General features: G+C 44.9%; 2 protein-coding genes across 3 annotated transcripts in view; one reads left to right on the forward strand and one right to left on the reverse strand.

Moving 5' to 3' along the window:
• The window catches only part of LOC116884402, a 32,860-nt gene extending 27,624 nt beyond the window's left edge, over nt 1-5,236 (reverse strand). For both annotated transcript variants that reach the window (XM_032885507.1, XM_032885510.1), the window contains exon 1: nt 3,839-5,236. In XM_032885507.1, the coding sequence (XP_032741398.1) occupies nt 3,843-4,457 (615 nt within the window). In that variant the 5' untranslated portion in view covers nt 4,458-5,236 and the 3' untranslated portion in view covers nt 3,839-3,842. The remainder of the gene's footprint in view (nt 1-3,838) is intronic.
• Nucleotides 5,237-6,224: 988 nt separating this feature from the next.
• The window catches only part of Arid2 (AT-rich interaction domain 2), a 120,040-nt gene continuing 99,172 nt past the window's right edge, over nt 6,225-27,092 (forward strand). The window contains exons 1-3 of the mRNA XM_032885512.1: nt 6,225-6,826; nt 6,933-7,026; nt 8,092-8,189. Coding sequence (XP_032741403.1) covers nt 6,735-6,826; nt 6,933-7,026; nt 8,092-8,189 — 284 coding nt within the window. The 5' untranslated portion in view covers nt 6,225-6,734. The remainder of the gene's footprint in view (nt 6,827-6,932; nt 7,027-8,091; nt 8,190-27,092) is intronic.

Genomic DNA, 27,092 nt, shown 5'->3' on the forward strand with positions numbered 1-27,092 from the left:
GACAGTAGAAGCACGGGACAGTTTGATAAGACGATACCCGCATTATTACATTCACATGTATCTAGGCATGCCCAGTTAGTCAAAGAACGGAGTGTGAAATGAACTTCTCATTAATGCAGTCCTTTATACACCTATTTTCCAGAGGGTAACAACCAAAATAACAGCTAGGTTGTGTGTCTCACGACTGCCACAGATCTGCTAGCTCCAACTATTTCAACGCCGTAAACGAAGTGGTTTTCCTTAGCTCAGGCTTCCAACTGCATTTCCACGAAAGAACCTTGAGTGATCTCCTAAATTCTTATGTCCTTGTCTTTAGCTTGAACCTTGTGCGTACGATAGCGCCCTCTAAATGACCACACCGTTTCACAAGGCTGGAGGGCACCTACAACTTAGACACGGACCCCACATCAAATCTCTTAGCTGGGAGATGCTGCTCTTTCAAGTCTTTAGAAATCCACACGGGCCACAGAGTTGGGGACGGAAGAAGCCCGCATGCAGTAAATCCAGCCAATGGCTGCGGTCATGGCGCTACAGTTCTGGTGGCCTCTGCTTAACAGCAGGAGAACAACTAGGGTTAGCAAATGGCAGTGTTACAGGCAGAGTCGCTTCCACGGGAAGAGAGTGATGTCTCAAATACTCCAAAGAAGGGGAAACTTATTTCCAGAAAAAGGGGGTCATCACTCAACTTCTTATGAACCCCAACGACTGAGTAGGAAATACCTTTAAATGGGATCCAAAGGAATAGATGCTAGAAACAGAACTAACCCATCAGTAACTCCTGATGCTACCAACCTGCAGGCATTTAGTCTAGGCTCCGCCCCACAGTTACCTGGCAACAGCCAGGTGTGCTGGACTCACTATAAAAGGGGCTGCTTGTTCTCCCTCTCCCTGCAGTTTTATGCTCGTCCTCCTCTCTTCCCGTTCCCCTCCCTCTTCTCTCCCCACGTGCTCATGGCCGGCCTCTTCTCTCTCTCTCTCTCTCTCTCTCTCTCTCTCTCTCTCTCTCTCTCTCAACTCCCTTCCCCAAGCCCTGAATAATGTCCATTCTATACCATACAGTCCTGTGGCTGGTACCTCACAGGGAAGGGATGCCTCAGCGTGGGCCCCGCAGAGGCACGCCCTTTCCCCCACACCATAATGCACCCCCACCAAACATATCCCTGGCTTCTCTTTTTATAAAATACAACACTGCCTGCAATTGTGATCAATATTGATAATAAAAGGGAGTTTGACTATCTTACAATACTATGAAATCTGAATTTTTGATTACAGTAGACAAAGTTTCCATTTTGGTGCTACAGATGAACAGGTAAGGTAATCGAGGCCTCCGAGAAGCAGAGGAGTTAAAATGATTCGATTATAAGGTGCCATCACTCTAACTCACATAGTAAAGAAAACCTACAGCGCTTTCTGAAGCCTACGGCACTGATTATCACGCTCTTACGGACCTGTGCTTTCAAAGATGATTTAAGTGTTCGTTATGAACATTCATTTTGAGTAAACACCAACCCAGACCGTGAGCCCGCTGCTGATCTGATGCCACGATGCTACTTTATACAGAACTATATCTAATTGCCCCTAAAAATAGCTCTGATTCACCTTGTCTGTGACAGGGTCTCACCATGTAGCTCTGCCTGTCACGGAACTCGATCCTGTCTCCGTAACCGAGGCTGAGATTTCAGCTGAGAGCTACCACACTGCCTGAAGCTGAATTTCCAATGTACCTCTATGTTAAAAGATTCTGGCCAAGTATTGGAAATTAAGGACCCTATTGTCTAAATATTTCATTATGGCCTCCAAAGCTGCCAGTTATGAAGCACCCAGTGCCGGAACACTGGCTTCTGGGGGGTCAGGTTTTCCCTCTCCACCTCTTGACCGAGTCGGGTACCCAATAGCTATTTGCTGGGTGGGTTTGTAATCCACGCTGACAATACCCGCTTGGTTTAGTGTACATGCCCCCAAATGGAGATGTTATTAAACTATATAATTTCAGTGACCCGAACATAAATCATTAAGAATGCATTAATATATCACATTAAACTATTTAAAAAATTTGCAGGATTAGAAAAATGATTTAAACATCTAAGGCCAATGCCCTCTGCCAAAGTCCATGAGATGCTATTTCCAGGGTGTATTATTATAACTGCATAAGATTTAATATTCTAATTAAATCATTACATTTTTTCAAATTGAAAATGATTGTTTATTTTTAAATAAAATCACACTGGAGACTAACTTCTAATATTTTGTGAAAAAGAGCCTAAGTCTCCCGAAGCTTAGCAGATCCTGCTGTTGTCAAATCATCTGGAAAGCTGTCAACCGAAGAGTCAGGAGCCTCTGTCTACATCAGGACTGTCCTGCTCTGTAGAATAAATGCTCTCCTCGCCTTTAAAGACACTCACTAACCTGCCAGGCCTCAGCATCGGGAGGTAAAGGGCCCTCTGATCTGAAGCTGAGATCGCATTTTCAGAGACGAGCTGGCACACAGGTGCAACTGCAGCAGATCCCAACAAAAGCAGCAAAGCATTCTCACGGCTCACCAATAGTTCTCTCTCAATGTCATCTTCAACGAAATACCGACTTAACTGTAAAAGCCCTGTTCAACCAACCGAATCATTTCTGTAGACCTTACAGAAACCAAAAATCAAAAATTGAGTTGACATGCCCAATTCCTCACTTAAGTTAATTTGCCCCTTGAAATCACAAGCCTGGCATGCTTAATCTGAAATTGGGTATGGCTTCTTGATGTGTCACTGGAAAGGAATTTTATAATTCTTGACGAAGCAGACGGATGGCATGGGACAAAGATCCACATAGCAGGACTCTCTGCCTGAGACTTTCAGTCACTATTAAACATGACGCTTTACATTTCTCCTAGCATAAAGTCTTTGTCACATTTCCCATCAGAACAGTAAGCTATACTAAGGTTTGGACAGTGTTCACTCTTGCTGTAATGTTTAAGGGAATGATTTTCATTAATCCTTGAAAGCTCTGAGCTATATTGTACTTTACATCAAATTAGTTAGAGAATAGCTATTGTAAAACTGTCAGCACAGCTCTTAACATGTCTGTGTGGGCTCCACCTGCTCTATGCTGCCCACTATTGGAAATGTATTATGGTAATAAGAAATGTGATACTATCCACCCGGGTTACTTCAGCACAAAAGCATAAAAATATTCTCTGGCTGTTTGGGTGAGTGCTAAGATACAGTATCCTCGAAAGAGATGAAGACTGATCAGTAGTAACTAAACTTATTAAACAAGAAAGACATCAGTAGGAACAGAGCGGACCAGGAACTATGTTGGTGTTCCATGGGACAGCAGCAGCAACGGGGAGGGGCAGAAGATGGGGTGTGGAATTTCTGTGAGGAGCAGTGTGTAGAAGGGTGTTCTGTGCTCAGATGGAAATACCCGGGTGCCACCATAACATCTCAACGAGCCACAGAACCATGCTAGCACAATGGCTAATGCAACTGGAAGATAACACAGAAACCCAGATAAATCTCCCCTTCCCTTAAGTCTTTCCTTTTCAAGCAAATAACCATTGACGGCTAATTTCTGTCTCATATTTTCCCCCTAATCTCAGGAAAATTGAACTGCTTAGTGATCAGATAACATCAACGTTTAGGTTTGTTTTCACTTTAAACAGAGTATAGCCAAAGTGTTAAGAATTTAAGTTCTATATCCATCAGCCTACTTAGAACTCCATTTTGAGGATTGTACCCTCTTCTACAGAAAGCGATCCTAAAATTCCTGAAAAAGGTTAGATTTCCTCCAAGCCTTTGGTACTTGCTCTGAAAACCAAAATCTGCTGGTAAGTACGTGTGCGGATACGTACATACTCATAGCATTCGCTGCCTTCGAAGTGTCAACCTGCCCCTTGTAAAGTGCCAACATGTCATCCCTCCATTCTGCTCCTGGACCTGAAAATTAAAAGCCCAGCAGGCCTGCCCAGTGCAAGAGTTGGGTAGAAGGACGTTCCGATGTCCACCTAAAGACATCAACAACATACAGTCCCAGGTAGGGCTCCGACGACTTAAAAGGTCAAGGATCGTGCCGTCTCCGTCCCTACGGTGCACTCGTCTGCCGAGCGCGTCTGGCCGGTCGCCTGGGCCGCCGCTGCAGGCACCGCGATTCCGCGTTCCCCGAGCCGAAGCTTCCGCGGCCCCTCGGCGAGCGCGCACGAGGGAGACAGGCCGGCTCACGCTTGACGACAGCGGCCCGCCCGGTCCTCGTCCCTCCGGATCCCGGCCCGCCGTCACTCCGCCGCGAGTCCCCGGAGCAGCCGGCCGCGGCCCGCCTCTGCCTTCCGCTGCCTTTCTCGCAGCGCGCGCGCGGCCTCGGAGGCTTCGCTCGGAGAAGACGGAAGAGGACGGAGCGCCGGGCAGTCGCCGACGTCGTGCAACACGGTCCCCGCGGGCTCCGTTCCCTGACGCGGGCTTCCCATTCAGATGCATCCTCGGCGGAGGTATTCCATGTTGACAGATCCCTCGCCTCGCACAAAATGGGGACGGGGAGCGGCCGCCGCCGGATCCATGGGCGCCGCCATTTTGTGAGGCGCGGCGGAGCTCGGCTGTGTGTAATGGTTGAAGAGAGTGACCCCCCTCTAGGGAATCCCCGGCGCTGACGGTTACGCAAGGGGCCGTGCGCAAGTGCGCCGCGCAGGGAACCCGCACAGCCCAGGCCGGCCCGCCCGCCGCGCTCGCCACTGCCCTTGAGGCGGCGGGGGAAGGGGCGGCTGGCCCAGCCCGGCCCTCCCCGCTCGCCCGCGCGCCTCGCCTCAGGCCCGGCCGGCCGGCTTCTCCTCCTCCAAGGCCAGGGTCTCCGCCCCTCACAGGCTTGCGAGGCACTCACTGGTCCTCGGGTGTCAGGAATTTCCTAGCCACACCTTATCCCGACCCCGTGGAAGACATAAACTTTACTTGGGAAATAAATCCGTTTCCTAGAGTGAGCACCGGAAGCACGCTCCGCTGTATTACATAATTCTTTTTTTCCCCTCCCCTCCCCGTCACCCGATAGGTGCTCCCATCGGAAAAGACTACCTGAAATAACCCATCCTGACTCTTACTATCCTGTGACCTTGGGCTAGTGACTTTGCCACCAGTGGCTGTCTCTAAAATGGGAATCCTAATACACCAAAGGGGAAGCATGATGCTCAACCTTTGTAAACCGGGGAGGGTTCCAACACCCGGTCGATACAAATTTAGGTGGTGCTTTTATTCTAGAATAAAAATTTTGATTTCCCTATTTACACATAAAAAAAAAAAAGAATCAGCACAGAAAACTGAAGGGGTGGAAACATTTTGCCCTCTTTTTCAGATACGAGTGCAAAAAAAACCCTCCATAAGCAATGTTATTCTCAAAGTTGGGAGGTTATTTCCCCAACAGGCGCGATGACCGTTTGCATACCTCCTGTTCGGTGCACCAAACCGACCAAAAAAGGGAGGACGACTTAAAAGCCTTACTCTATCTCCACTAAAGTAGGGCAGGCGGTTCCCAGCCTATTTGATCCCACAGTTTGTCAAAGTGAGTTTACGGCCCCATCATGGACCATGTGCTCATCCGGCTTCCTTCAAGCATGAAGCCCAGAGGCCGACGCCTCCTGCTAGAAACGTCTCCAGAGGGGGCGAGCGGACTTCTCCGCGGCCGCCCGGGCTGCGCCGCCGTGCGAGCCTCCGGGTGGCGGGAGGCCCGGCGGGCGTCCGCCGGGGGACGCGAACATCGCCTCCACCCCTAACCCCGGAACAACCGGTAGTGGCCGTTTCCCCGCGCCGCCCCCCTTTCCGCCCGCTTTGTGTGCGTGTGAAATGTGCTGCACATTGCAGATGAACCCTAAGCCGGGCGAGCCGATCTATTGTTCCCCGCGAGGAGCCGCCGCGACCGTGTGGAGCCAGGCGCAGTGCCGCGGCCGGCCCTCGGGGGCGCTGTGCGGCGCTGGCGGCCCGGCCGTGGCGGCGGCTGAAGCAAGGCTGGCGGGCAGGCAGGCCGGCGGGCGGGCGGCGCGCAGCGGCTCGGCTGCCGCCGGAGCCTGTGCCCGGGGACTCCCCGGGCCGCCGCCGCCGCCGCCGCGCGCGTGAATGTGCGAGGGCCCCGCGGAGCCGCGGCCCGGATCCACGCTGTCACCCCGCTCTCCTGGCAAACCACACAGACCTCCCCCTCCCCACGCGGCCCCGCCTGCCCCGGCCCCGCCGCGCCGCCGCCGCCGCCGCCGCCGCCGCCGAAACTCCCAGGCCTGCAGCCGCCCGGGCCCTCGCCTCCGCTCGCCCGGCCCCGGCCGCCTCGTGCGCCCCGGCCGCAGCACCATGTTGAATCGCGTCCCCAGGCCGAGCCGCCAGGGCCGGCGGCGCTGAGAGGCGGCCAGAGCCGGGCCGCGGGAGGCGGCGAGGCAGGTGGGGGCCGCGTTCGCCCGCGGCTCCGCGCCCGGCCGCCCGTCGCCTGCCCCTCTAGTTTCGCTCCCGTTTCTTTAAACTTTTTTAGAAATTCCCCTCCCTCCGGCCCTGCGCTCCCCCTGGCCTCCCGCTCCCTCCTTCCCCTCCTCCTCGCCTCCTCCCCCTCCCTCCTCCCTCCCTGCGCCGCCGCCGCCGCCGCCGCCGCCGCCGCCACCGCCGGCCCATGACTGAGCCCCGCCACCGCCGGCCGAGGAATGGGCTCCGGGCGCTGGTAGGGAGCGCGGGGAGCGGGGGCCGCGTTTGAACCGCGATCTGGGTTTTCGGGAGACCTCCTTTGGCAAAATAATGGCAAACTCGACGGGGAAGGCGCCTCCGGACGAGCGGAGGAAGGGACTGGCTTTCCTGGACGAGCTGCGGCAGTTCCACCACAGCAGAGGGTGAGAGCAGGACCGGGGGGGCAGCACCGGGGCGAGCCGGGGCGAACGGGGCCCGCGGCGGGCGCGGGGTCCCGGTGACAAGTGCGGGGCTTTCTGTCGCCCGCAGGTCGCCGTTTAAGAAGATCCCTGCGGTGGGTGGGAAGGAGCTGGATCTTCACGGGCTCTACACCAGAGTCACTACTTTAGGCGGATTCGCGAAGGTGAGTGGAAGTTTTAATTTGTATTTCCCTCTCGCTGGCCTGCTCGGAAAAGTCTGCTCCGGCCCGGGAGCCGGCGCCCGGGGCCGGGGGGGCGGTCGGCGGGGTACACGGCGTTCTCGGCGCTCGCAGCCGGTGGCACGGAGGCGGCCGGCGGCGGGGCTGTTTTCGGCCTGGTGGCTCGCGTGCGCGCGGCGGGCGCAGGGGCTGGGCGGGCGGTGCGGCCCGGCGGCGGGGAGCGCCCTGCCCGGTGTCCGGCCGGCCCCGCGGGGTCTGAGCGGCGCGGCGGGGAGCGCGGGCGAGCGGAGTGCTCGCCCGCCCGCCGAGCCCCGCGCCCGCCCGCCCCGCGCCCGCCCGCGAGTCAGCGCCGCCGCCGCCGCCGCCGCTGCCGCTCTAGCACAGGCGGAGACACAGAGACACACAGACTCTGAGCAGTTTTCGTGCAACTCAAAATTAGCGCGGGCAGGTTTAACATCGATAATCGGCTGCGAAATGATCCCGGCGGCCGGGGGCACAGCCTCGGCCCGCTCGCCCTGGCTTTCTACAGCTAACAAAAGAAAGCAGGACCTGTCTGCAAATAGCCATCTTAGGCTTCAAGGCTAGGCAGAAGCTGTAGGCCTCAAAGAAGGGCCTATGGAGATGGATAGATCTGGGAGAGGGATCGGAGTCGGCCCCGGCCCCGGCCCCCCCAGAGCCCGCGGACGTCGCTGTCCGGAGGAGTATTGATCCTTTTGAACTTTTTTTTTTCTTTAGTGTAAACGGACCGCGTTGAGATTTAAAAGGGGGCGACAGAGGGACTTGCGATTGGTTATTGTCCGGGCTTCAAAAACAAAACAAACCCACCAACCCCCCCAAAAACAAAACAAGTGCTGCTAAATACAGGGTTTTCTGGTGAAAACACAGTGATTCAAGCAGCCCTGGCTTGGTAACTCTTGTGGATCGACCCCAGACACCCACTGATCCTTAGGTACCCACAGATCTCTGCAGAAGGGTCATTTAGCTTCCAAGTTAGGGTAGGTTTTTCTTGGATTGGGCACTTTCAGACAAGTGTGCCTGTGTTTTTAACAGGTTTCTGAGAAGAATCAGTGGGGAGAAATTGTTGAAGAGTTCAACTTTCCCAGAAGTTGTTCTAACGCTGCCTTTGCTTTAAAACAGTATTACTTGCGGTGAGTAGTGGCGACTTTCCCCAGTATTTGCAAACGAGGGACTTCGGGGCAATTAAACAACAAAATCTACGCTCTAGACAGTTTCCAATCCCTTGTTAATTGTTAATTTCACTCTGAGAAGCATTTGCTGTCAATAAACTGAGATGGTAGGAGTCTGAAGTTTTCCTCAGGTTAAAAATATAGTCGTTTATATTTTTCATACAAAGCCATTACAGGTGACAATCCATATCCTATCTTGTAAACATTCTTTTGTGACATTGTTATTGACTGCTGGGTAGCCACTGAGGGCCAGAAAAGAAGGTGCTTAGTGAAAGACTTGGGATACTTAAGGAAACTTTGTAACCTGTGAGAAGATTTTTCCCCCCTTCTTTATTTGGAAACCCCTTAACCGCCTACAATTTCGTGGATTTTTTTTTTTCTATTTTATTTTTTTGTTTGTTTGTTTATTTGTTTGTTTAAAGAAAACTTACTGCATGGAACTGTTACTCTGCGTTTAATGGGATAATTTTACATAAATAATTCAATGTAGATACCTTGGCTGATCAGAATTAACTTTTTGAACTCTTTTGTTATTAATTGAATTTTTGAGCGACTTAAAATTATCCAGTATCTTTAGGAATACGGGGATGGTTTGAGACCAGGTATTATGGTTGGAATTTTCTTTCATTTCCTATTTTGACTGCTTACTCCAGAAAGTCAATTTCTTGTTTATACGATCCAGTTAGATAATGTATTTTGTGACTTAGTGGTTTCTTCTTAGATTTTCTCCTATACTTTCATGCTGTACTTTATTTTCAAGGAAACTTTTATTTTTCTTTGATTACCACAGTAACCTTAGTTATTTAAAATGAAAATAATGATCTCAATATTTCTAATAAATGTTGGTAATGGTGACATTACAAGATAGCCTGTTTTATATTTGTAATGTAGCTTCTGTATAATTTTAGTTTCATATTGCTTTAAATGCACTAGTCACTCTGTATAGCGCTCAGGATTCTGAAATAGGAAACAGGGTAATTGCACAGGTGGACTTCCTATTGGCTGCCTTAGATTGACTTCAGACTTCTTGCTGAAGAGTTCACAGAACTTGGCAGTTAGTGAGTTCCATAGGAACTCTAGAATATACCCAGGGTGAGAGTGTGTGTGTGTGTGTGATAGCATATGTGTCAGAATACCTTTTTAAATAAAAGAATAAAAAAAATTCCCAAGCTGTTGACTTAGTAATAGAGTTAGAAATAAAAATTTAATACCATTTGATTATTTCTGTTTTTTATACTGAGAGGATTTGAGAGGGTTGTGCTAATATGTGTTAGGACTTTGTGCTAATGAATTCAAAAGCATTTGTAGTATTTTGTATGATTTAATTGTATATTTTAAAGTTATGCTTAGTGTTCATTAAATGTATAGATTAAAATTCTGTGTTCAGTGCTAAATGGTATATATGGCTGATGAGGTTTTTTTTTTTTGTAAAATTTGCATTCATCTTAACAATCTTCACATAATTAATGAAATACCTGGACTTCTTTTCTTTTACAAAGTGTAATTATAAGTATTTTGTTTCCTGTTGTCATTTTCGTCTTGGGATCGTGTCATACATTAATTGTACTTATGGCTACGCTCTAGCTGGATGCTTTCGAGATTGTCTTAAGTGTTTACATTGTTCTTGGGTCGACTTGGGCCTTATGTTCTTCCTAGGGCTGTCTTGAACTGTGTCCTTAGGTAAACTTGCTTTCCCATATGTCACTCTCCTGGTTTGCTTTTGTAGGCTGTAGCTAGGCTACTGGGAAAGAGTGGAAGCATTTGTTTGGGAAAATAAAACCATGGGGAGATTTGCATGGCTTGCAGAGAAATAGGATGGGTCAAATATTGGGTATTACCAACCTTGATAGACTTTTCCCTGGTGGTGGCATATTGTAGTTAGAGGATATATGTTATGTTGGGGTTATGCATGTACTTTCCTCTAAAACAATCTAACCGGCAAACCACATGCAAGACTTTTTTTAACAGTAAATTTACTAGTTAAGCCTAATGCCTAATGCCTTCCTTCCCAGGCAATCATGGGAGTAAGTGACTTGGTAAGTTAACTCTTTACTAGTTAGTCCTAATAACTAGTGCCTTCCTTCCCAGGCAATCATGGGAGTGAGTGACTTGGTGAGTTAACTCTTTACTAGTTAGTCCTAATAACTAGTGCCTTCCTTCCCAGGCAATCATGGGAATGAGTGACTTGGTGAGTTAACTCTTTACTAGTTAGCCATAATAACTAGTGCCTTCCTTCTCAGGCAGTCATGGGAATGAGTGACTTGGTGAGTTAACTCTTTACTAGTTAGTCCTAATAACTAGTGCCTTCCTTCCCAGGCAGTCATGGGAATGAGTGACTTGGTGAGTTAACTCTTTACTAGTTAGTCCTAATAACTAGTGCCTTCCTTCCCAGGCAATCATGGGAGTGAGTGACTTGGTGAGTTAACTCTTTACTAGTTAGTCCTAATAACTAATGCCTTCCTTCCCAGGCAATCATGGGAATGAGTGACTTGGTGAGTTAACTCTTTACTAGTTAGTCCTAATAACTAGTGCCTTCCTTCCCAGGCGGTCATGGGAATGAGTGACTTAGTGAGTTAACTTTACTACATCAGATTTAATACTATGGTTTCTGATAAAGTACTTAGTGAATTGTTTTTTGGTATCTTTTGATCGAGTGGGTTCTTGTTTCTTGTTGTTTTTTGGTTGTTTCTTCTTTAGTTAGTATTTCTGTCTGTGTGGCTCAAGGGGACTCCTCCCGCCTCAGCATTTCGGTTTTGAGATTCTAAGCTTGTGCCTCTATGCCTTGGCCTTGCAATATCATTTCTCAGTCACATGTTGACCATGCATACATGAACATATTTAATGTAAGCTGCTTTTTCATTGGACAAACTGGGAGACTGTCATTGTTTTCCTAGCTCCCTGTGATAGTTTGACACTGGCCTACATTCTCCTGTCGTCATACAGTTAGCTGAATGAGCAGCTATTAGACTAGGACGGTTTGATGTAGCTGTATACCGTTACAGACAAAGAAGAGTAGACTGTGTGCGCCGCGTACATGTTCCAACAGTTCTTCTGTCTTCTTTTTGGTATAAATATAGTCATTGAGTATAGACATTGTAGCCTGCCAAGTTAGGTTAAATATATCAAATACACATTCATTCAACTGTAGATTATCTACAACAAAAATTCTCAGCCCAAAATTGAATATCCAATTGATTATTTAACACTGGTGTTTCATTTTTTATTTTTAAATGATTTTTTTTATTTAATGTGCATTGATGTTTTCTGCATCTATGTCTGTGGGAGGGTTCGAATCCCTTGGAGTTGGAGTTGCAGACAGTTGCAATTGCCTTATGGGTGCTAGGAACTGAACCTGGGTCTTGGAAGAGTAGCCAGGGCTCTTAACTGCCAAGCCATTTCTGCAGCCCTCTGGTATTTAGTTTTAAAAATGGAAGTGCCTGCTGTCAGTTCCCAAAAGTAAATCATTTATTATATTTTAAAAATTATATTTTAAGCTGGGTGGTGAGGGCACCAGCCTTTAATCCCAGCACTTGAGAGGCAGAGGCAGGTGGATCTCTCTGAGTTGGAGGTCAGCCTGGTCTACAGAGCGATTCTGGGACAACCAGGGCTGTTACAAAGAGAAACCCTCTCTACAATAAGTGCATAAGTAAATAAGTAAAATAAAAAGTTACATTTTAATTAGCTCATAAATACTTGTCTTTTCACTTAGCATCGTTCTGTCATCCTCCCCTCAGTGTGTCCTGCAGTGGCTCTGTCAGGCTATCTGTGTAAGACAGGAAAGACAAGGTGCAACTTCCCACATTTTCTTCATGGACAAACTTAAGTACCAAAAAGTTGCATTTGTTGAATGTGCCTGGTCAAATTTACTATATTATGGTTTCAGCATGGTATTCACAAGTGATTTTAATAAACTGTAATTGCAAGTTGCACATTGTTAATTCTATGCCCAAGTATATCTAAAACCAGTGTGTGAGTTATTTACTTGGTGAATTTTATTATTTATTGTCCTTCTTTTGGTACTAAGAATTAGACAGTTTGTTATTACTTGGGTTAAGAGCTTGAAGGTTTATCTGGGCATTGTGATGCGAGCCTTTAATCCCAGAAGTGGGAAGGAGAGGCAGGTAAACCTCATAAGCTCAAGGCCAGCCTGGTCTACAGAGTGAGTTCCAGGACAGCTGGGGCTACACAGCAAAAAACCTTTCTCCTAAAAACAAAAGTAAATGAAATTAAGTTTTGATATAAGGTTTTTGAAGTGTTTAATGGGACAATATTTTCTTCCTCTACAGATAGCAGAAGCACAGCCATAGTTACAGTATAGGTCAACTTGGTGTGTTCTTTATAGAACTTGGACATTTTGGAAAGGAGATGACAATGTATGGACATTGAAACTGACTGAAGAAAGCTCCCACATTGCTTGTATCTGAGGCCCAAGGGCTGCTTTTTTTTTAAATGCATTCACTTTTGGGGTCTTTGGACTTGAGGATTCACAGTAGTGACTTTGCAGTCATATTGTGAATTGTGTTTTGTTTTTTCTTGTTAGGTAAATCCCTTTAGTTACTTGAGTGGTTCATGTTACCAGCAGTTAACTTTTATCAGTTAAATGACATGAATGCATTTAGGGATTGTGAGCTAGTGACTACCATATATAGGTCAGTGAGGAGGCCTTTTATGAATGGCTTGAAGGGAAGTGAAAGAATTAATCAGTACTATTCAGTAGGTAAATAAAGTAACATACTAAGTCTGTAAATTGCTAAACAGAGGTAGAACAGCAGCTTACTCCTAGTCAAGAAAGGGAAATAAAATAATAGTAGGGGCAGGGAAAACAACTGTGTCTTAGTAAGTTACAAATGTGGGGATTTTAACTTTAGTTTTATAAGGTGTAGCCTTTCGTTTTGAACAAACCTGAGTTTGATAGTTTATGGCAATGTTACAGTTCTGAAAAGTTTGTAGACTTACTGAAAGTAAAGTAGAAAGTGGATGAAGGAGGTTTAAACCTGATCAAAAGCTTGGGGTTAGGTCATAAAATCCATATTTGTAAGCAACGTACATTTGCTCAAACTAGAAATCAATTTACTTTCCTAGATAGACAGCAGACCCACGTAACACACTAGAGAATTTTGTAATACCCCTCCCCAACCCCTGCCTCCAGCATGCCAAGGACTCTTGTCACCGAGCTCCCACCTCAGCCCACCCAAAATGCATCTATGCCCTTTTCATTTAAATCTTATGCCTCAACTGTGAACTACAATATTTTCTTTCTGATTAGAAGCACCATTTCTAAGAGCACCTCTGCTTCTGAGGAATAGGTATTTTCATGGTGACCTTTATGTGAGATCTACTATGATGTCGTAGAAAAAAGCCTGTGGCTCCTGTAAGCTCTTCTCTAGGTTCAAACTAAATGAAATTGGAAGCGGGGAGGGAACAAGGAAGGACACTTCAATTCATCAACATTCAGACACCTAACGTATATATTTAGGTAAAGTATTGTGGAAGAGGTTTTTCTTTTGTAAGGCTATGTAGTTAATGTACCGTGCCCAGGATTACTAGAGGTTACTGATAAGATGGGTTTGTCGGAGTTAAGAGGAGACACGTGGCCTGATAGAGTGAGGGATGATGATTCCCAGTCCTCTCTCTGCCTTCACTTCCATCCTGATACTCTGATATTCATAGTCAAAGCAGACACTTGTATCTGTGCTCTATAAAACACCAGTGTTCCTGAAATGTAGTCTGTGCCTTTTAGAGAAGATGAGATGGTTTTGAGTCCTAAATGTAAAGTTGGCTAGTTACTGTGGGCCTTGGATTGTATTACGGGTGTGCAACTCACCAGCACTTGTGAAACTCACTCTTACCTCTCTCCTTATTCCAAGTCCCGTCGTCGTGCTATATGGTATAAAACATCATGTTTGAGGGAGACTTACTAATCCCCAAGAGCACAATCTGGGAAATCTGAACTAGAAGCGGTGAGATTAGGAAGAATAAAAAAGCTGGACAGGTGAAGTGTGGACTATTTCTATATTGTATACTCACACAGTTTCTACATATAAAACTTAAACATGGGGGAAGAGTTTCGCTGTGTAGCTCACACTGGCCCCTAGCTCATGGCTGCCCCTCTGCTTCCTGAGTGGTAGAACTACAGCTGTGTGTGTCAATGCTCCTGCCTCAGGTTTAGACCCAGCCCTGGGCCCACGTGATGGAAGGAGAGAACCAGCTTGGACAGGCTGTCCTCCAACCTCCACGTGTGCTGTGGCATTTGTATCCACACCCACCAACACAAAATAAATAGATAATGTACAAAAGTTGAGTTTCAGGCACGTTTTATTTCATCTTTCTAAAAAAGGGTTTATAATAACTTTGATTTTGTTGGGTCTTTATGTTAGGCTCTTATTTGAGCTACCTGTCCCTAAAAGTCAAGTCCTGTTCATTCTAGTTAGAGACCGCCTTTTAAGAAAAGACTTTATAGTCATATAGAATACAAATATGTTATGTATTTGAGTTTTAAAAAATTAGTACAAAGTTTCTTTGGACAATTGTGGTAGTTTTTGCTTGTAGACTAGTACTTGTGTTGAATTTGATACTAGTTCAGCTTAAAAAAGTGTGATTTGTTTAGTTCTGTGACTTTGACAACTAAGGAATTCATATTCTGAATTTTGATATTAGGGAAAATCTGTTAACAGTAGATACTGGATTAAGGGCCAGACTTTATTGAACTTAAAAGGAAGATGTTTGGATCGACACTATCTCTAGTTAGTTTTGAAGTTATAAGTGTATTTAAAATTCTGTGTGTGTGTGTGTGTGTGTGTGTGTGTGTGTGTGTGTGTGTATTCGTTGTGTGTGTTACAGCAAATGTATAAAGGTCAGAGGACAACTTTTGAGAGTCCTATCTTCCCTTGGTGTGGGTTTTAGGGATCAAAGTGTGATCTGGCTATGTTAGCAAATGCTTTTACCTCTTCAGCCATCTCAACACCACGCTGTGTGCATATTTGATAAAAATAAAAAGTACTGACTTTTAAAATCAAAATAAATATGTATTTATTATACAAACAATGTAACATTGTTTCTATTTATCCATAGTTGAGCTAAAAAATAAATATATGCATTTATTATACAGTATAACATTGTAATTATTCATAGTTGATCTAAAATATTGGCAATTTCATTTGGTCAGAATAAAAGAAGATGGAGAGAGGGTGATGAGTTCTGGGCACCTCTGTAAGACCAGTCTATCAGTGCGTTCGTATAGGAAAGGCAGCTCTGTGGTGCCCTGTAGTAAAGAGCCAGGAGGGAGTTTTCGCCCTCAGCCTTCAGTAAATAAATTGTATCGTTTTCAAAACACAGCTTAACCCTTTGTATTTTACAAATCATTATCATAAATCTGCATTATTCACAGTTACTAAATATCCTCAGATAATATTTCATGTTCCACATGTGCTTGCATTTATCAGCCTTAGATCATCTGTTAATGTGACCATTCTGCTTTTCAAGAAACAAGGTCAACTGTGGGTTTTGTTTTTTGTTTTTGTTTTTTTTGCTATAAAACAGAGGTACCAGTGAGCTATAGTTTTTGCAAAAACATATTGTAAATTGAGGTAATATGCGTTTACAAAATGCATGCTCTTTTGACTAAGTGTGTCGTGATAAGCCATTGTTGGGACTGAAAACTCTTGGTAGTGTCTAGGAATACTTGCTTCATTTCAGGGCTGTTGTCCAGTGACAGAACTGTAGTCACAGAACACAGTGCATGCAGGACACCACTTACTCCATAGCATGCTGTGGCCAGGCCTGAAGAATGTGACGTTTTTGATGTGTTAGTTGCTGGGTCTTAACTCTTAACAGTCGGTTTCCTTCCTTTTTCCCATATGTTATGCTTTTATTAAAGTAATGAGGTTAATTTGTCCCTTAGAAAGTCCTAACTTCTGGCTTTGGTTGATTATTCCAAAGTCACTTAACGGGTTCTCCAGTCCTGCTATCCTAGAAACAGCTGAACCTGAAGGTTGATGTACACAGCACTGATACGCAGGGGTACAACGTCCGAAGTGGTGCTTTGTTGTTGGGATCATGGCCCTTAGCTGCTCACTTTACGTTAAGACTGGCTGTGGATTTAATAGTAGACTGAAACTGTAGTTTTAAAAAGCCTGCTCCAGGTGGCTGTTGGTAGGCCGAAGTTTGAGGACAGTTGATCTAAGTACCAGTGAAACCAATTTAGTTGCTGAGATAACTGGGCTAACTTGGCACCAACATGCTGGCCAGGGTTACGTCCAGAACAAAGCTCTAAGTGACATCTGGTCTGGGGCACCTGCTAAAGCTGCACCTGTCACCAAGCAGAGCTTGGCCACACCCTGCACTTTGTCTTTGGGTTTCCGAGAAAGTACGAAGAGCTCCGCTCCACGCAGGGAGAAGGCACAGGTGAGCCGCGCCATCCCAACTCACCCGGACTGCAGTTGTTTAGCCTGGGTTAAGCTTAGAAACTAAAACTACGGTTTCCTTCAACTTCTCCTCTGCCTGGAGAGTTTTCTTAATATGTATCTGTCGTTGTTTTCCTATCCGGACATCACATTATTCTTTCTGAATGAGATATTATTAGTTTTATTTAATTTAATTTATTGATGATAAGTGCTTATCATCTTAGTGAGGAATCTTTCCTGTCCCTATTCCCCTCAGGAGCGTTTACCTGTGAACTGCTGTAAGAATAATAGTTCTACCAAATCAGGGGAGGGCTGTGTGTGTCAGGAGAGACCTCATCCCAAAGCACCGAAACAAAACAGAAGCTGTACCAATGTGATACTTTGTTTAATTCAGTATTTCCACTTCCTCCTAGGGTGTGTGTATGTGTGTGTGTGTGTGTGTGTGTGTGTGTGTGTGTGTGTGTGTGTGTGTGTGTACACGCACGCATGTGCAAATGCACACATGAACTTGTATGTATGTCTGCATGTGTCTGTGGTGAGTGTGCACAGGTGTCCAAGATGGCTTGTCCTTGGGTGCCATCATGCATCCTCTCTGCATTCCTCAGTGACATGAGGCTCTGTGATTGAACTTGGAGCGCAGGCATTCAGGCTGCTGACTGGCCAATGAGCTTTCAGTCAGGTTACTGACTGGCCAATGAGCTTTCTGGATCCCCAGCTCCACCCTCAACAGGGTTACGGTTGTGTGCCACATCCTGCTCGCTTGCTTTGCTCACTTTTTACTCTGTGTGAGTGATTTTTGCCTGCATGTTTGTCCGCGCACCACCTATGTGCATGCCTAGTGCCCGCCCACAAAGCCCAGAAGAGGGTGCTGGATCCTCCAGAACTAGAGTTACACATGGTTGTGAGCACCATGCAGGTGCTCAGAATTGAATCCTGATCCTCTAGTAGAACAACAGTGCTCTTCACCATCAGGCCATCTATCTCTCTATCCATCCCATGTCCTGATTTTTGTAGTAATTCTAGGGATCTAAATTCATGTCCTCACATTTTCATAGCAAGGACCTTACTGACGGAGCTTATCTCCAAGCCAGCCTGTTTTTCAATTTTTCAAAGCTTTGCTCACATTCAACATTTATTTTATTTTAAATTTTAGAAACAATTGTTATTTAATCCTAGAAAAACAATCAGAAAATTCCTTATGTTCCTGAGACTTTTCTTTAGAGACTAATAGGTTACTTCAGTAGTGAGGGGCATCGATCATTCTAGGTATCCCCTCCATGCATCCTTCCCCCTTTTCTCCTTTTGTTTATACTGGGGTTGAATTGAGGAGTTTGCACCTGCTAGGCAAGCACTCTACTATAGAGTGATAATATACTCCCCAGCCTCAGCTCTCAGTATTACATGCTGGCCATAATTGCCAGTTAGGAAATGTCTCCCATGTGTTCTGAACACACTTTGTCCCTTCTGCCCCTGTCCTCTCCCTTCTGTGGTGGTGGGCCTGCTTGACATGTTACAGAACATTGTCCATAACTCTTCATTCTGTGCTGTTGCTAAGTACTTCAGGCCCATGGTCCAGGCTTGTTTAAATTTTGTTTATTAGTAAAGTTCATTACCATGTACTTGAGGGGCGGTTAGCTGGAAAGTTAATTCTGGAAGCAGAATTTGAGCGACATTGTGTCATAATCTGCCGTTTGGACGTTAACTTATTGTTCAGGATGGCAAATGTTCATTGTGACGGCCTTTGAGTTGTCGCCACTGCACGTAGTGCTTGCTTCTGGGTGTGTATCATGATCAGTTGCTTTACAGGGATACTGCTTATCCCATAATTTTAGCATCTTTTATGAGGAAGTCTTTTTGGGTCAAATTCTACTTCGTCCCTCTTTTAGCCCATTTTAATTGAATAAGTCAAATGTTAGAACAGATACATGAGGTCAGGAGGAACATTCTGTTAGAATGCACACTTGAGGCCCAGGTCATCTCTAGCACTGCATAGCAAATGGATAAACAAATACATAAATATCAGAGAACGTACGTTTCGGGTCCTTATGTCACCATTGCCTGACCCCTGGAACCACAGGGTTGAACTTAGTTTGTCTCTAGTCATCCTGGAGTTGGTAATATTTTCCATGATTATTTTGGATTAAGTTGATTTCCCATATACTAAGGTTATGATTTCTTTATTGAAGGAAGATTACATTTACTTGCATACATGTTGTGCACGCTCATGAGCACAGGTGCCCCCAAGGCTGAAGATGCTAGAGCTTCTCAAGGAGGGGGTACGAGTAGTTGTGGGCTTGGTTTTGTGGTAAAGCAGGTGTAGTGGGCGGTAACTATATTATAGTAAAGGAGAGACCCCACTGCCATAGATAAGATACACATGCAATGGAAAAAGGCAAGAGGAAACATGTGTGGACCATAACTGCAGGTGTCAGGATAACCTCAAACCCGCATGATTTATACAGACATATATGGCATCATACAGTTAGGCACCCATTTTAATGTAGTTCTAGATGCTCGTGTATGTACATATATATGTATATGTGTATATGTATGACTACGTGTGCGTACATACTGGTCTGGAAGGGACAACATCTAACAGTAATGAACACCCACTTCACACAGATCTCGTTTTCTACATGCTACTGGACACCAGGAATCTCTCTCTAAAGGGAAAACATTCTAGAGCCGAGTGAACAAAACTAAGTTGGATCTAAGTGATGATGGTTTATTAGAAAGAAAGGAAGGGTTAAACGGTATGAGGCATGAAAAAGTCAAGGGATGAGCTCGGAAGCTCCCACTGGTCAGTCCACGCAGCAAAAAGCACAAGAACAGATTTTGGCCACTTACATGAAATAAAGATCTCAGAAAAAAAAAAAAAAAAAAAAAAAAAAAAACCTTTTCCTTACCCAGTGGGTTATCGTCACCAGCTTATCAATGTGTCTGGAATGACTGAGTCACAGACCGTGTGTACGCATGCATCATAGCAGTAGTTCACTCGAGAAACCAACAGGCATTAAACTTACTGGGTCAAAGACAGCCAGCCAGCACGATGCTTACATGGTCTCAAGATATGTCTCTCGGGTTCCTTCATTACAAATGACAAAATACGTCGCAAAAACCAGGACACTTTAACCAAAATTAACTTCAGCAGTAAAGGCTCAAAGTGACATCGAATGCCTCCTGCCCACAGTGCCTAACCTAAATCTGATCCTGAAAACCAACACAAGCCACCGGCAGAGCACATCTGCCTGCACTTCGCTTGTTGTTGTCATTTGGGGCTATTCATTTATTTGAAGTATGGCCTCACAGTGTTCCTCAGGCTGACCCCAGATGTTGTGTCTACGTAGCCCAGGTTGGTGTTGGCTTACAGCAAGTGTTACGCTTGCAAGCTTGCCCAATATGCCTAGCTTTGACAGCACTTTTTAAAATGGTAAGATTCTTAAAAAAAAAATGTATAAGGGCTACAACCAGAGAAAGGAGAGGTAAATAAACACCCGACCGCAGACGGCAGGGAACAGCTGTAACATCCGAGTTAAGGTTACAGCATGCAGTTGAACCTATGTTAAATTTTCTGTTGAATCTCTATTGAAGTGGTTTGTTTTTAATTTGTGTGCATGAGCATACATGCACCCATGGGACCCATGGGTGGACAGACTGAGGTGTGATCCTCAATACTGTCTACTTCCCATGACACACTGCCTGCCACAGCCAGTGGGCCCTCCCTCCTGGCCTCTCCAGCACTGTCCTTCCAGCATGCACCTACCATACCGTGCATTTCTACATGGGTTCTGAGGATCAAACTCAAGTTCTTGTGCTTGGAAGGAAAATGCTTTATTCTGAGCCGTCTATTCTGAGTAATGCTCTCCCTCAGTACATTAGCTGTCTCAACTCACTGTGCACATCACCCTGGTCTCAGATTCCTGTGGTCCTCTTGCCTTAGCTTCCCAAGTGCTGAGATTATAGGCATGAACTCCCAGCCCCTGGCAAGAAGACTTTTATTCTTAGGTAACATATGTGTACACAACATAAAGAGTAAACATAGGCACTGTTCCTCTAAAGGCATCAAGTGATTAGGCAGTACAATGCACAATGTATACATGCACCATTAACTAATAACCAATCTAGATAAAGTGTAAATAAGAATTTATATATTAGTAGCAAAGCATTTAACTTTCAAAGGAGAAAACATGGCAAAAAAAAAAAGACTAGCTCACTATTTTTTCAACCAGGTTACCCTAAAATCATAGACCTTTTGGTTTAATTAATTTATAACAACATGGGGTTACCTGGAAGGGGAGTCAGTGATGTGTTTCTCTAATGATATAAACTTAGAAAGAATGTACCAAACTTCTTCCTGAGCACTCTTGACCAGCCAGCCATTGTTACAGAATGCCCTTGGGAAACAGGCTGCACAGGTCCTAACTTCAGTTAGAAACAGCCTCAGTGACTGAGGGAGGGGGTTTGTGTTCTTCAGTATAGGGGCGCAGTCTGTTCTACTGAAGGCCTGTTCACCCGAGACTGGGCTGATCTGGCCCCATTGTGAGACTGGGGGGATGTAGCCCAGACTGTCTTGACCTACCTGCTTCTGACGTAATGATAGAGATTTTTTTTAATTAAGAAAGCTCTAGGCTTGTTCCCTGTTAACTTGTAGAACTTATCTTAACCCGTTTATTCTATTCTGTGTTCTGCCAAGTGGCTCATTAACTGTCCTCACATGGGCACCACGCTTGTACACACCTTGATGGAATCCTCCTGCCTCTTACTCTTTCTCAGAGTCCCTGTCTCTGCCTGGAAGCTCCGCCTATATCTGCTGCTTTGTTCTAGGCCTTTCAGCTTTTTATCAAACCAATCAGAAGGTGTTGGAGAAGACATTTACAAAACACTGAGATTGGTGAAGGTGAATCTTCATGAAATTAAGAATACCAAAGCCCAGCCTGAGTCAAGTCTCTGCAGTACAAAACCAGCATTGGAATAATACAAAGACAGGCTTCAAACTGCACAAAAGAGTATCCCAACAATCTTCTTATTCTATACTTACATTAGAAAGTCTTCAGGGAAATGGCTCAGTGACCAAGAGTATTGACTACTCTTCAGAAGATCTGGGTTCAGTTCCTAGAACCATATGGGGACTTAGAAACTACCTATAACTCCAGTTTCAGGCAATCTGATGCCCTCTTCTGGCATGCAAAAGACTCACACACATAAAATAAAAAAATTTAAACACAATCCTCAGGTCTGGGAATGACTGAATCGGTAGATAGTTGCCTGGCATGGGCAAGGCCTTGGTACTGCTCTTGTCTTTGCTATCCAGTACACGCTTAGTACACAAAATCAGGCAACTGAACTCATTGCTTGACATTCGTGTTCGAGGTCAGGGGTAATTTCGATTTTAAAAGTTTCACTTTAGGTATCTACTCAGAGACTGGAGGAGCAGATTGATCTCACCAGTTCTAGATCAATTATAGATTTGAGTGCATCTATTTGATCCACCATCACTAAGTTAAATGTTGTTTACTTTGTGTATTTGACCCTCACCATTAGGCCTAATTTGGTAATCCAAAAGCGTTGTTTGGACATTCCTTTAGCCTTCTAAACCCTGTTGTGTACTCTGTGTGTGTGTGTGTGTGTGTGTGTGTGTGTGTGTGTGTGTGTGTGTGTGTGTGTCTGTGTGTCTGTGTGTCTGTGTCTGTGTCTGTGTGTCTGTGTCTGTATGTAACATGTTGTTCTCTTGGTCATCTCTTGATCAGTTCATTGTAAGCAAACTTGCAGGAATTTACCAAGTCTTAGAAAGTCTCCAGGGCTGTGTTGGAATGGATATTAGATGCTGCTGTGTTCACATTTAGTATTGTGCAGCAGCCTTAGTAAAATAGCTTACAGAGCTGAAAGTTCAGGGTCCTAAAGACATGCGCACGAAGTCTGGACAGCTGCAGTTGAGTGTGGCTACTGGGTCACTAGTTCACAGTTCCCTCAGTCTCCTGGGATGGCACTGAAGAAGACAGCCTACCTGGAACAGCTGTCTGATAGGAGCAAGCTGGTGCGCCTGCGTGAAGCTAACTACTAGTGCTGGGGAGGACGAGAAGACTGGGGAGGTTCAGAACTGCCTGTTTCTCACTAGTCGCTCCATTCTTTTTTAAAGGAATTCTAGAAGGAGATTGTTAGAGGTTTCTTTGTTATTAGAAACATGGGCTTTATGTTGATGCTAAGATGATGTCATGAATTTAGGCAGAGGCCTTGTTCTAATGGCCATTTGGTGATAGGTCACGTTAGTATTGCCCTTTGCTTTCTTCCTGAAGGATTTTATTTGTAACACAGTGGGGGCAACACAGTTGCTGGGGAGAGTCGTGATCAGTTACTTAAAATACTTTGTCTAGAAAACCTTAAGCTTTTTTTTTTTATAAGTCTGACTACCAATTTTTTTTTTTTTTTTTTTTTTTTTTTTGGGGCTGGGGACGGAACCCAGGGCCTTTTGCTTGCTCGGCAAGCGCTCTATCACTGAGCCAAATCCCCAACCCCACCAATTCTTTTTTTAATCTTCCTTTTTAATAACAAGAAATTATCATATAGCAAAACAAAGGAATGATAGGAAGGTTTATTTTAGAAAGTCAATGTAAGAAAGTTCTTTTAAAATTTGTTTTTATAACTAGCATATTTCTGGCTTAAAACATCACAGTTGGGCTGTATATTTTATTACCTAACTCATTGAATTTGCATCATTTAAACCTCTGTCCTGAGTGGTTTACATGAACTCATTCTCCTTCATACCCCACTTTGACACAAACCTATTATGATGTTGTAAATCCAGAAACAGAACAAAGGATCTTAAAACATTGTTCAAGGTTCTACAGAAACTGGGTGTTTATAATGGTGTTCTAAATGGTGTTCACACACTGAGCTGGGGAGATGCTCAGTGTGTGAAGCACTTGCTGTACAAGCAGGAGGACCTGAGCTGACATCCCCAACATAACCGACGTGCCAGATGGTTGCATGATTGTCTGGAGTCCTGGTCCCCTACAGGGAGTTGGGAAACAGAAATAGTGGAATCTTCTTAAGCATGCAGGTTGATTAACCAATCGAACAAAAACAGTGGAAAACAACACACCCAATCTCAAGGTGGAAAGCCCAGCCCTGAAGTTGTCTTCTGACTTACACATGCCATAGCATCTGCATGCCTGCATAAGGCACTGTACACAATGCACGCGCACACACACATCATTTGTTACCAAACACATGTGGTAATAGCTGTAACAATTGGTTTGAAAGCAGTAAGCAGGGGCGGCGGAGGGGGTGGGGTAGGTGTGGGATTATGATTATTAGTTTTCTAATGTCTCCCTGCATCCTTTTTCAGTAGACTTGGTCTGCTGCACAGCACTTGCCCTTATATTTACCTTTCTGGAGTTCCACAGTTACTCTACAAGATAGGACCTATCCTATTTTCTAGATTACTGAAGAAAGCTCTTTAAAACTTGACCGAAACTCCAGTCCCTCCTGTCTCCCAAGCACTGGGGATACAGGTGAGTGCCACAGTGCTTTCAAGTCCCATTGTTAAGGCAAGTCCCATTGTCAAGGTACGTTGGTGCTCTAGCTTGATGGGGTACAATATACTAGTCCTGTTTTGTACCTAAGTCTTAGGTCAAGGACTTTTACAAACAAAAGTATTTATGTATTTAAAGCCCTCCCCCAACTTCCTGATACACTGTAGCTTAGCTGTTAGACTATCCCGTCACTTCCTGATACACTGTAGCTTAACTCTGTTAGATTCTCCTGTCACTTCCTGGTACACTATAGCTTAACTCTGTTAGACTATCCTATCACTTCCTGGTACACTGTAGCTTAACTCTGTTAGACTATCCTATCACTTCCTGGTACACTGTAGCTTAACTCTGTTAGACTATCCTATCACTTCCTGGTACACTGTAGCTTAACTCTGTTAGACTATCCTATCACTTCCTGGTACACTGTAGCTTAACTCTGTTAGACTATCCTATCACTTCCTGGTACACTGTAGCTTAACTCTGTTAGACTATCCTGTCACTGGCCAGTTTCTTAGGGACTCATGCAAGTAATTATGGTGGCTCTTTCAATAAATGGGAAATCTAATTTTGTATAGTCCGAAAAAATTCAAAACTATAATTCAGAATTAGAAGTATAACATTTTATTTAGTGATTTGGACCTAAGATTCTCATGTGGCCTTTTCATATGGTTTTATAAAGCAGACATCAAGACTCAGTGGTAGCAAAGAAAATAAATATGTGTGATAAGTATGGCTTTTGTATAACTTTATCACTTAATTTATTTTCTTTTCTCTGCTTTAAGAGGGTGGGATGGGGTCTCTTGGCCTTGAACTCTTTGTAGCCAAGAATGGCCTTGTGCTCCTGATGGTGCTGCTTTCTCCAGAAACATCTCAGAAACTGCCATGCCCAGCTCAGGTGGAAATGGGCTTACCCCTGGGTGTGGTGAGTGCAGGGCCAGCACCGTACCAACTCAGCTGCATGCCCAGGCTTCAAAACATATTTAAGTAAAACTATATACATTAATGTTTCCCTGTCTGGTTTATAACTTAACAGCATGAAAATACAATTTTATGTAGATAAGATTTGGCATATAGTGATGCTGACCGTAGTAAGCTGGCATTTGCAGATCCAGAATTTTTCCAACAATAGCTACTTTCAGAAGAAATGGATGCTAGAAATGGTGTGGTAGCCTGGTGGATGCAGTGTGTGGGTTAGAGTGACCCCGCTGTCACGTTGTTGACAGTTGGTGTTTGCCTAGATGGGGTAATGTGCTCATCTGCATTGTTTTAATTCTTAACACTGTCCTATACGGTTGATGCCTATGGTATTACAATACTAGGAAACAAGGTCTAAGAAAGGGGTCAGTACTTTTCACAAGGCACACGAACAGAAAGCAGTGAGCTGGTCTGCTTCCAGGGACAACACTTTTCATGGCCATGTAAAGTATTGCTCTTTATTTCGTCAGTCACAGAATGAGACAGCCACTAATAGAGACAGAAAAGGCACAGTTGTTACTGTACAGAAACCAAGGTTTTCGTTGGTGAGACAGAGCCAGTTTATGGTTTCTGTACAGGCTGAGCGCTGTTCTATCCACTGACCATGGATCAGTGATGACGAAGAGTAATCTTTGGAATTAGTGAAAGGACTAAAAGAAGAAACAAAGTAAAATGACTATGTGAAGTAATAGGACAAGGAAGAAAAACAACAGAGAAGGGACATTGTCTTTGGATGGTAGAGTTCCATCTTTAAATAGTAAAGCCCTACCAAGGGTGTCACTGAACAGAGACAGCAGAGCTGAAGGAGTGGGTCCCTGTGGTAGGAGTGCGTAGGCAGCAGGAGCAGCCTGCTGTGTTCTAGGAAAACTAGGGAGGTGGTGCTGCTTAGTTTTTGTCAACTTGACACAAACTGCTCATCTGGGAAGACAACTTTAATAGAAGCATGGCCTCCTCCGTCAGGGTCCTCTGAGGGCATGTCTGTAGGGCATATTCTTGGTTAATGATTAATGGGGGAGGGCCAGCCCACTGTATAATGCTATCCCTAGGTCCTGGGTTGTATAAGAGAGCTGCCTAAGCAAGTCTTGGGGAGTGCACCAGTAAGCCTCCTTCCTCTCCGCTTCAGTTCCCACCTCAGGTTCCCGCCTGAGCTCCTGCCCTGGCTACCTTTGATGACCCTGATCCTTCTAAACTGGTTTTGGTTAGTGTTTCCTCACAGCAACAAAAACCAAATGAAGACAGGCCACTGTGGCTGGAGTTGGTTCTTGGATGGTTTTTAAAGGTCTGTGGCTTTTACTGTAGCTGTTATTTGTTTGTTTAGTTTAGTTTCATTAGTTGAATTTTTTTGGGGTGCTTTGTGAAGTATAATTTCCAAGTATAGTGTAGAGTCAAGGTTAGAAGCAAGGAATGTGAATGTGAAATCACGAAGGAGAAAAATTGACAGTACTTTTAGTACCTTTACTGCCCATCCGGGCAAGTCTTTGGAGGATAGATGCACGCGTCTGTCTTAAGGCTTGCTGGTCTGTTTGTCCCCTTGCTCTGCCTTTGCCTGTGCTGTCTTCCGCTTGGAGTCCTTCCACTCTGTACCTGAGGTGCTCCTGACCCATCTTTAAAACTTAACATTCTCTTTGTTGTGTATAACGCCTCATCTCTCCCAGTTGCTTCAAGTGATTTTTTTTTCCCCCTGCAGGGCCACTTTGCCCTCTTTATACTTCTAAATTAGCAACCTCTTTCTTACCTGAGGAGCCCAAAGGCTGGGACCTAAGTTTTTGTTTTGTTTTGTTTTGTTTTTTTTGTTTGTTTTTTTCTTTTTTTCTGGAGCTGGGGACCGAACGCAGGGCCTTGCGCTTGCTAGGCAAGCACTCTACCACTGAGCTAAATCCCCAAGCCCTGGGACCTAAGTTTTAGGTATGTTTATAGCACCAGAATATTCATGCAGTCTGATTACTGAATGAGCT

The sequence above is a fragment of the Rattus rattus genome, chromosome 1 (genome assembly GCF_011064425.1).
Source record: "Rattus rattus isolate New Zealand chromosome 1, Rrattus_CSIRO_v1, whole genome shotgun sequence".
Classification (NCBI taxonomy): Eukaryota; Metazoa; Chordata; class Mammalia; order Rodentia; family Muridae; genus Rattus; species Rattus rattus.